Source organism: Babylonia areolata, chromosome 31 (genome assembly GCF_041734735.1).
Source record: "Babylonia areolata isolate BAREFJ2019XMU chromosome 31, ASM4173473v1, whole genome shotgun sequence".
In the NCBI taxonomy this organism is placed as follows: domain Eukaryota; kingdom Metazoa; phylum Mollusca; class Gastropoda; order Neogastropoda; family Buccinidae; genus Babylonia; species Babylonia areolata.
In genome coordinates, this window is record NC_134906.1 from 8604862 (window position 1) to 8616473 (window position 11612).

Below are 11612 nucleotides of genomic sequence, written 5' to 3' on the forward strand. Positions count from 1 at the left end.
AGATAGATAGATAGAGAGAGAGAGAGAGAGAGAGAGAGAGAGAGAGAGAGAGAGAGAGGATACTGATGAATATAAATATTTCTTTTTCCAACACGTATGTTGTGTTCCCTCACACTGATTTCAGAAGAGTCCTGCTTCCCAGCGGTACCTCCAGCAGTTACACAGCACACAAACCGTTACAGACGGACCGTCGTCAGACGTTCAAAGGCCGGCAGATAACCATGGTGAAGCTCACAACAACTGTCATACACCCAGAGAAAAGAACGAAGTGACTGCAGAGTTCTGTGGTGAAACTGAAGGCAGAAATGACGTCAGTGGGAACAACTTTGGTACAGCTCTGGACAACAGTGACAGGGCCACAGACAACAAGAATGATACAACTGGGGCGTGTCATGAGACAGCTGAAGCCAGGTACACTACAGCTGCAGGTATCAACGTTTTAACTGTACACATCAGTGATAAACATGAAGACAGCTATGATACCACTGGACAGAGAAAAGAAATAAGAAAATCCAAGCAGCCTGTGTTGGGTCTTTCCAACCAAAAGCCATTATCTTGCGTGACCTGTGGGAAGAAAATTAAATTGGAAACCTCTTATATGTCAATGTATTCAGGGCAACAGGCAAATGTCTGCACACAATGCAGACAATCATTCAACGCAGGGAGTGTAGCCACAAGCACAGACCTTCCTATCATCAAGGACACTCAAAACACTTCCCGTGATCACCGTGCAACTGAAAACAGTATTGACACCCATGCAGAACACCTTGATAAAATGCCTGTCAATCAAAACAGGTGTCTGGGACATGATGTAAATAGAAATACAGACCATTGTGAGAGGGGTGCCAATCAGGACAATTCCAGAAGTGCCGAGCTTGGCCAGGAAACTACTGAACACAGCCATAATCATTTCGCGCACAGTCAAGGAACTGTCGAACATAACCACACAAAAGAGAAGCAACACGTGTGTGCCACTTGTGGAAAAACATTCAGACATAAAAGCAGACTAAACCGCCATTTGGCTGTTCACTCTGAAGAGAGAAAATTCTCGTGCATGGAGTGTGGAAAGGCATTCAAAAGGAAAGACTACCTAAACAAGCATTTGGCGGCTTACTCTGAGGAAGAGAAAATTCTTGTGCATGGAGTGTGGAAAGATATTCAAAAACAAAATCTGTTTTCGTGAGCATAAGGAAATACACTCAGGCAATAAGCCACACGTCTGTAAGTACTGTAAAAAATCATTCAGACGAATGGATGATTTAAAATCACACATTTCAACCCATGAAGGAGAAAGGCCAAATGTCTGCAGGATCTGTGAAAAATCATTCACACGGAAGAATAGTCTAAAAAGACACTTTTCAACCCATTCAGAACAACCACCACACACGTGCACACTCTGTGGGGAAAACTTTGCCGACAGGCTAAGTTTTCAACGTCACCTCTCTGCTCATGCTAAGCAAATCAAAGAAACCTCACAGTCTCTGTAATGTGTGGAAAAACTTGCTTTAACACTGTGTGGGGGGATGGGTGTGTGTGTGTGTGTGTGTGTGTGTGTGTGTGTGTGTGTGTGCGTAAATAGAATAGAATAGAATAGAATTGGATAGAATGCTTTACATTTTTTATCTGAAGTGGTTGTGTGTGTGTGTGTGTGTGTGTGTGTGTGTGTGTGTGTGTGTGTGTGTGTGTGTGTGTGTGTGTGTGTGTGTGTGTGTAAATGGAATAGAATAGAATTGGATAGAATGCTTTACATTTTTATCTGATGTTGTCTAATTCCTTTTTTATGTGAAGTGGTCTATTAGAATGGTTCTTATTCCCCATCTCTCCCTTACACACACACACACACACACGCACACACGCACACACACACACACACACACACACACACACACACACACACACACACACACACACACACACACACACATTGTATGGGCAAATGGCCTGACAATTAAACTGTCCTGCGTCGTGTGCCTCACACACACACACACACACACACACACACACACACACACACACACACACACACACACACACACACATGTGCATGGGCATGTGTGTGCGTGTGTGTACTTGGGTACGTGCGTGTGAACGTGCGCAGGTTTGGAGGGGATTGTGTGAGTTATTTCTCGATCAATGTTGATAATAAAGAGTATAACAGTAGTTCTCTTCATTGGTGTCCATATCTCTGTGGTCAGCATGTGTTATGAACGAAAAACTGCTCTTCATCTGTTTTTCTTTCTGTCTCCCTTTTTTCCATCCTTTCATATCCCATCTAAATGACCTGTTTATTACATCTACATTAGACATGTCAAAGTAACGTGGGGATTAACTTTTCAAAAGCTCTGTCATTCAATGAAATACTATTTGTGGCACTCACAATGAAGAGAAATTATGGATCTTGGGAAGATTACCTTTGCAATTCCAACAGATAATGGTCCATCTTTCCACATGTATATGTGAAGTGGTCTAATAGGATGATTCTCATTCCTTATCTCTCCCTCACACACACACACACACACACACACACACACACACACACACGCACGCACGCACGCACGCACGCACGCACGCACAGACACACACACATACGCCTACCCTATATAAAAATTACGTAAACTTGACTTAAACACAGTAGCAAATTATATGAGCGAGAATGGGGTGCAAATATCAACGCTTGATGCTTTATGATAATGGATCAAGTCTAGCAACATTGCCTTCCTTTAGAATTGATGATAACACCCTGATATATATATATATATATATATATATATATATATATATATATATATACATAAGATAAATTCCTTGGAGTGCACTTTACATCAAAATTAACTTGGAATCATCGTATCGATTACATTTGAACAAAGGCCAGGAAAACATTCAACTTCTTAAAAATAGTATGCAGACAACCATAGAGCCAGGACCTATTCACTCCACGACACCTTTGCGCATAACTTTTTCGGTCGAAACTTGTATATGCACAAGATGTATACTTCAATGCACCGAAATATATATTGAATAAAATTCGAAGCATAGACTGCAGAGCATATAAACTGGCACTTGGCTTACCTGTCCATGCTGCGGGTGTATTGCCATTAGAGGATCAAAGGGAACTTGCTTGCAGTTAATTTATCTTGAGAGGTTTCACATAAAAAATATACAGAAAATGAATGGTTTCATGGGAAAACATTACCAAAATGATTTTCATAAGAGGCAAATTATTTCTCTGATCTGCAGATGGAAACTGAATTTTTTAAGACTAAGTATGTTGGTAATGTTTCTTGCATCTGTGGTGCTCACATAACAGCCGATCATATGCTTACTTGCCAAATGTTAAAGTCTCACATCCCTGACCTGAAGTCATCTTCAGTATTGACAATCTTCAGCAGTACACTGCTCATGTATGACTTTTTAAAATCCTTGTTAAATAGTCCAGTTGGTTCGCTGTTATGGTTGATACTATTTCATTAGAAAAATGTTATATTGTCATAGTTCTCTTTTTTTGAACAAAACTTCAATCAATCATTTTCTATATGTAAAACACACACACACACACACACACACACGCACACGCACACGCACACACAAACGCGCACACACGCACACACGCACGCACACACGCATGCACACACACTTTCACATACTCGCATGCTTAAACAGTTATTTCCTTCCCCTTCCTCAATTTTTTCCCTACCCTCGTCAAATATCACTTGTGGTGAAAATACGTTAGACTAAAGAATGAACACACACACACACACACACACACACACACACACACACACACACACACACACACACAAATGGGCGTTCGCCAACCCATCTGAGCAGTAATTCATGACCACTTCATGCCGACACTGAAAGCAATGAACTGTACTCATGATTTCCGTTTTCAGACTACAGTCCTTTGTGTCTCTGCAGTGTAATCAGATTCTGGGCTTGGGTCACACTGCAAGGATGGATCAGGTAAGTATTTCTCTCTTTTGTAGGACTTGGATGAGAGATGTTCCTGTTTTTTTTGTTGTGTTTTTTTTCATCAGCAACACAGTCAAAACTTGATAACACCTAAATTAATTGATTTATTTCGGTCGTAGCATATGAGTATATATAATCGGCACAGATGGCTTTCTATTGTTTCTGAAAATTAATCAAAATAATAATAATAATAACAATAATAATAATAATAATAATAATAATAACCTTCATCCTACCCTATCCACCCGTGTCTTTAGAAACTTACCATGATTCCTCAACCAGCCTTTCACATAACATATCAGTAACATGGCAGCTAAGCCATAACATTTCATAACCAGAACTCTCTATCTTTCATCTGCTCTCTGTCTCTCTCTATATGTCTCTCTGTCTCTGTCTCTGTCCCCCCCTCTCTCTCTCTCTCTCTCTCTCTCTCTTCCAAATTCAGATCGTCATTCTTGAAATCCACATTTGCCGGAAACGAACTTAATAAGCGTTTTGAGGATAGCTTGAAAAAATGTACATGTTGTGGGGGGGTACGAAGACGAATATCAAGTACTGGCAATTTGCCTACAATTGGAGTTCAGGCACTAGCAGGTTTTCGCATAATTTATGTTGACCTGGGAGATCAGAAAATCTCTACCCTTTACCCACAAGGAGTCGTTACCGACAATCGAACCCGGAACCCTCAGATTGAAAGTCCAACGCTTTAACCACTCGTCTATTTCACCAGAATGGAAAGGCTTATAGCAAAAATCGGATGTGACAATGTGATTGCATCTTTTTAAAGGGGAATACAGAGAAGATAGGTAACATGTCATATCAGCTCACTCTGTCAAATGCATCATTGTGATCCACTTCTTGAATATATATCCATTCTTGTGTTTCCTTTTAGAACATTTTCGTCTTCAGCAGGTCCACCATTCTGACACTACGCAATCTGAGCGTATTTGTAGCATTATGTTGCTCTGTATATTAATCAAGAATGCGTTAGTGACATATGAGACAGAGAAAGACAGACAGGTTACACATCATTGAAACCCATTACTGAAAATGAACTACATGTGTGCAACACTGACGTACTGCTCTTTTGGTGTGGTGCTGTGGATTTATTGTTCCACCAATGAATGATGAAATCCAGAGGTACAGCTGTAACACTCAAACTTGAATGTATACTTCATCATAAGGAATGCAATATGAGTTCCATCCAGTATTTTGTATATCTTCATGGCAGCACCTCTTCAACACCTTCACTTTCATCTTTCTTGTCTTCTTCTGGCAGAAAACACACATCGCAGAACTCCTCAGTACATTTTTCTCGCCGTCCATAGAAGACAGTGCATTGGTGGGTTGAGCCAGAAAGGTGCACCTACAATCATTAGAGTAAGGAAGTCAATGTTGGAATCATTTGAAAATGTATTATGATTTTTTCTTGTCATTGGTCTTTCACTTTGAGTTTCTTCAGTTTAGCAACAGTGCTCTCCAGTATCGGAACACATGATCAATATTTAGTGAGGGCATATTTATCTTTATTTGTAAACTTGTGTTTGTCCATTCCATCCACCCTCTCACTGACCCACTTCCCACACCCACACACCTACCCTTATGTCTGCCGCTGTCTGTCCCTCCCTTTTAAATTGTGGCCCTTGTCAGATGTTCATAACTTGCTCTCTCCCTCTCTCTTTCTTTCTCTCTCTCTCTCGCTCTCCCTGTGTATTCCTTTTTCTCCCACTCTCACTTTCTCAATTTTATACTTACAGCATCAGTATATTTGCAATCTGAAAGTTAAAAACCATTCTGCATTTTGTTTTTGGTTGGTGGAAATGTAGCATGTGATTCTTCATTTGATAAGGTCGCAGACAGAGCCTTAATGACCTTTAATGAAAAGTGGTTAAAACAGATTTTAAGGAAGTCTTTATTGGAAATGCATGTCACATCACTGCAAACTCTGTGACCGGAGTTTCGTGTTGTTGCAGATGAGTCGTGCCTGCCTGCGTTTCAACATTAGAAACCTCCTACAGTTAAACAGCGCAGAAACAAGTGCACGCGGACCATTAGACATTCACCCTTCAGGAGACAGCCATTCCAAAGCTCAGAAGAACTCTCATTCTCACAAGGAAGAAAATGAAATAACTGCTGAGACCTTTGGTGTACGTGTAACTGTAGGCAGCAATAATGTCAGTAGGAACACTCTTGGAACAGCTCTACACAAAAGCAACAGAACCATGGAATACAATGATAATACAACTGAAGTTGAAGCTGGATACACTGCAGAGTTTGTAACTGTGCACAACAATGATGTAACTGGAGACGGCTGTTGTACCGTCGGAGAGAGCTGTTGTTTAGCTGGAAGTAATCAAAAGGCAACCAGTGATAACAGTTTTTACACAAATACAGGCAAACGTACTGTCATGGATGAAATTTACGAAAGCTCCATGGAGCATGATGCCACTGGAAACAGTGTTAACAGAAACACAAATCACCTTGGACTTAACAATCCAGCCAACCCAGGCATTTCCCAGGACAATAGGAACAGACTTGCAACACGTAAAGATCATGTGGATAAACTGCTTGACAAGCAAAACATTCCACGTGAACCCAGTACAACTGGAAACAGTCCCGGTACAAATACAGACCAACTGAATGTGGCTGTTGACGAGCATTCTAATACACACACTTCCCAAACTGCTGAATTCAGTCAAAACACAGCCACACAGAACCACACTTCAACAGGACACCAACACGAACGTGTCGAACGTAATTACACAAAAGAAAAGCAGTATAACTGTCGTGAAGCATTTAGAACAACACCTTATTTAAAGCAGTATGTGTTTGATAATTCTAAAGTAAAACCATTATTTTGCATGACCTGTGGGAAGACATTGAAATGGAAATCCTACTTAACGTCAGTTTACTCAGGGCAAAACGCACACGCCTGTATAAAATGTAGACACCTGTTTAACCTGTGGAGTCCTTCAAACAATCAGTACACATCCCAGGAACACGGAGTAACTGGTGCTGATGAGAATACCAACAATTTTGATTTTTTCCTGGAGCATGGTGTGACCAGAAACAGTGCCGAAACAGACCCAGACCACACTGATGAATTCGTTGACAACCAAGACATTTCTCAGGATCATGGTGTAACAGGAAACAGTGTTGCCACAAACACAGACCTTCTCAACATCAAGGACAATCAAACCACTTCCCGTCATCATTGTGCAACTGAAACAAATAATGACATCAATGCAGACCTTATTGATGAATCCACTGACAAACAAGACAACTGCCTGGAACATGACATAATTGGAAACAGTGTTGACCATTGTGATACATTTGTCAATCACGACACATCCCAAACTGCTGATCTCAGTCATGACACAACAATACAGAACCAATTTTATCAAGGAACTCATGAACATGAATACACAAAACAGAAGTCTGACTTAGACAGACACGTTAAAACCCATACTGGAGAAAAGCTGTATGCCTGCACAAGCTGTGCGCAAACATTCAGATTCAGAGGTAATTTGAAGGTACACGTTTTAATCCATTCTGGAGAAAAACCACATGTCTGCACAAAGTGTGGACAAGCATTCAGACAAAAGAGCACTTTGAACAACCACGTTTTAACCCATAGTGAAGAAAAACCACATGTCTGCACAAAGTGTGGACAAACATTCAGACGCAAGAGCAGTTTAAAGAGACATATTTTAACACATAGTGAAGAAAAACCACATGTCTGCACAAAGTGTGGACAATCATTCATACGCAAGAGCAGTTTAAAGACACATATTTTAACCCATAGTGAAGAAAAACCACATGTCTGCACAAAGTGTGGACAAACATTCAGACACAAAAGCAGTTTTAACAGACACGTTTTAATCCATACTGGAGAAAAGCCTTACTCGTGTGTAGAATGTGGGAAACGGTTCAGACGGAAGATAGAGTTAGAAGTACATATCTTAACCCACACTGGAGAAAAACCGCATGTTTGCACAAAATGTGGAAAAGCATTCAGTGACAAGAGGAATTTAAACAGACACCTTTCAGCCCACCAGTGAAAAATCACAGATTAGTGTGTCTGTGCTGTAAAAAAAAAAAGCATTCAGACATGAGAATCATTTAGATAGTCACGTTTTCACTCATACAGAGAAAACTGCATACGTTTAGCAATATAGCAATATTATTTTCAATGAAATCTGCATTGTATATATAGTCTTTGAGTGTGTTGTCTTGAATGATAAATTCTTCTTCTCTCTTCTTCTTCCTTCTGTCCTTACTTTCTTGTTTTCTTCCCACTTACTAACGAAGTAAGCATGTTCTATATATGCAAACATTTCAAGGAAATGGGGTGATTATCGTTTTTGACGGTGTGTCCTTCTGATGTGATCTTGTTCTTAATATGCCCAATCTTTTCCATATCTTCCATGGATCTATGAAACACTATAATAGTATAGTTTTAACACATTTTACTACCTTCTATAATCTTACAACAAAATTTTCAGAATTGTTTTTAATGTGAGTATCTATGTGAGTTAATATAATTATGTCTTTGCCAATATAGTAAATGAATGGTGCGAGTAACCCACGTTTTAACCCATAATGGAGAAATGCTTTATCCGTGTGCACAGTTTGGGAAACAGATATGTCAAATTTTTTGAGTGCCTTCTCTCTAATCACGCAAAATGATAGTTCAGACAAGCATCACAGCTCCATGCAAAAAATACTTGCAGAGTACCATGCCTTCAATTAATTGGTGTCTGGCTTTGATATTTTGGGGGAGGGTTGGATTAAGGGGGCATGGGTGTGGGTCTGGTTGTCAGAGATTAATATATTAGTACATAATGGGGAAATGGGGTGATTATCGTGTGTCCTTCTGATGTGATTTTGTTCTCAATATGTCCAATTTTTCCATATCTTCCATGGATCTATGAAACTCTATAACAGTATAGTTTTAATACATTTTACTACCTTCTATAATTTTACAACAAAAGTTTCAGCATTTTTTTAATGTGAGTATCTATGTGAGGTAATGTAATTGTGTCTTTGCCAATATACAAAATAACTGGTGCGAGTATGACGTCACTCGCACACACACACACACACACACACAACACCTTTCTCGTTTTCGTGCTGAGCACGAACATATCTGATCCATTTCGGCCTGCTCTTGGTCCATCTTGGCATTTTAGGAGGACAAACTAATTTAATTCAGTCATGCAAAAAAGTCAATTTAAAAATATACTCAAACCAGAATCTGTACAGACTGGTTTCCTTCTGCTAAGCAAAAGGCAGATGTAATGTATATTGTCTTGTCAGTCTGACACCCGAACAAAATGCTGAAAATATCGTATCGTAATTAGATTGGTATAATTGATCCTTCGTTTCATGCTGATCTCATTGACATTTCGATGGTTCATTATTCTTTACTTGCTTTTCTCAAGCGTGAATATCAGGACCACACATGTGTTTGAAAGTTGTATTTATATGCTTAATGCTTACCACAAGAGACAACATCACTATTAAGATTACTCACCTGATGATTTTTAATGGGTATATTGTTTACATTCACTGCGCAGCTTCTTATCTCAGAAAAGAAATGTAGAGGCACATAGAACAGAAAAACCTTTTGTTGTTTGTGCGTTCTTCTAAAGGGTACAGTTAGCCACACGCACACGCACACGCACACGCACACACACACACACACACACACACACACACACACACACACACACACACACACACACACACACACACACACACACACACACACACACACACATGAATGTTGGTGACTTTTCAGACAAGAAGTTCGTGAGAAGTTTTGTGATCGATCATTCAAACCAGTTGTTGACTCACCACTTATCATCACAGTAGTGTACCCGATTATAATCTATTCGTTTTGTTATGCATTTTTCTAATTTCTTTTTCTTTTTTTTCTTTTTGTCTTTTCCAACGTCATCTGTATACTGCAACTCCTACATTTACTTATTTCTATGATGGGGCTTATATGATGTGATTTATTTTTTTCACCCTCATGTCTATGCAGCGAACGTTATGTTTAAAACCAAATAGTCATTCTTTCTCTAATATGAAACTTTCAACTATGATAATATATAATCTTGAACATAGTTCTGTCAGGGATTAACAGTGTCAGAGAGTGTTGTACGTCAGTGTACCTGGCTTATCCACATAACATCAGTTGAAACATTTTTCTATGTGTTATGTTTAAAATGAATAAGTCGTTGCTTCTCACATATATCAATTTTGACTTTAATAATCTATGGTCTTGAACATAGTTCTTTCGCGAATCAACAGTGTCAGTACGTCACTGTACTATCATCCACGTGACATCAGTTGAAACATTTCTGTTTGTCTTTGTAAAAAAAAAAAAAGAAGAAATTCTCAACTAGTTTACCATTATAGCTTAATAATCTTGGGTTTCTTTTTTATTTCTGTTTCTGACCTCCCGGAAAGATGTACATGTTTGCTGTGAGCAGTAATATAATGGTTTGTAGATTTGTGCATGGTTGAATGATGAAATTTAAACGTGTGAATACAAATATTTCACTTGGTTTTACATCATTCGTTTGTTGTAATGTCAGTGAGACATGATTGAGAGTGTTTCCTTTCCATTACCATACTGTTCACATATAACAAAATAAGAGAGGGAAAGGGATGATTTCTGAATTGCTGCCCAATCTTCTGCACCGTTTCACGTAACAGTAGCATTATCCCCACACTGCTCATTCCCAGATCCCCACACACAGCCACTCTGTGTTCGTCTGCCACAGTCTCAGTGCCGGCAGTCAACAGGCACTATCGACGTCAAGTCACCTTAAAACAAAACAAAGAAATGCGCTGATGCTGAGTCATTTCAGTGGTGTCATGAATTAACATCTGCAGGACACCACCTAACAACAAAGTCCCCTTCTGATGACAAAAACAGTCACACCAGACTGAGTGACCATCCCCTCCAGAGTGAAGACCGTCCCTCCAGCAACAGTCTCCCCGTGAATTAGCCGACACCAAAGACCCTGACAGCAGAGCATGAAATTAGAGGGGGATGAAATATGAAGTGATCAAAAGAGCAGAATAAGAAAGGCAATTTTTTTTCTTCTAGAAAACAAGTTCTCTATGATGAATAAGGACGAAGATAAGGACAATGCTGATCTGGATGGTTACATGACAATCACTCTAGGTTTTCTCTAATGACGTATCATAGCTTCAGACTGACCTAAGAGACATAGGGTGCAGAAAGGATTAGTGTGAGAGTCAGTCAGAAAGGTGTAAAGATACAGTGTGTGTGTGTGTGTGTGTGTGTGTGTGTCAGAAAGACGAGAAACAGTCAGTCACATACGCAGAAGAGTGAGTGTATTCATGCCAACCAGACCCATTTTCAACGGAGAGAAAGGATGTCTGAGATACTGAATCACCATTACTTCACTATCACAACAAACACAAACTCTCTCTCTCTCTCTCTCTCTCTCACACACACACATGGCAACCACTGTGTGCATGCTTTTATTGACAATGGAAGCAAATCTGAACTGAACTCAGTCACACTTTCCTTGTACAGACTGCAGTCTTTTGTGTCTCTGCCATTCACTCAGTTTCTGGGCATCAGTCACATTTGAAGG

The 11612-nt window shown here is 39.7% G+C and overlaps 1 protein-coding gene across 1 annotated transcript in view; it reads left to right on the forward strand.

Annotated features, from left to right (window-relative positions):
* Nucleotides 1-8033, forward strand: part of LOC143275772 (uncharacterized) — a 10727-nt gene extending 2694 nt beyond the window's left edge. The window contains exons 2-6 of the mRNA XM_076580050.1: nt 125-411; nt 3894-3963; nt 5946-6009; nt 7040-7112; nt 7487-8033. Coding sequence (XP_076436165.1) covers nt 125-411; nt 3894-3963; nt 5946-6009; nt 7040-7112; nt 7487-8033 — 1041 coding nt within the window. The remainder of the gene's footprint in view (nt 1-124; nt 412-3893; nt 3964-5945; nt 6010-7039; nt 7113-7486) is intronic.
* Nucleotides 8034-11612: the final 3579 nt, after the last annotated feature.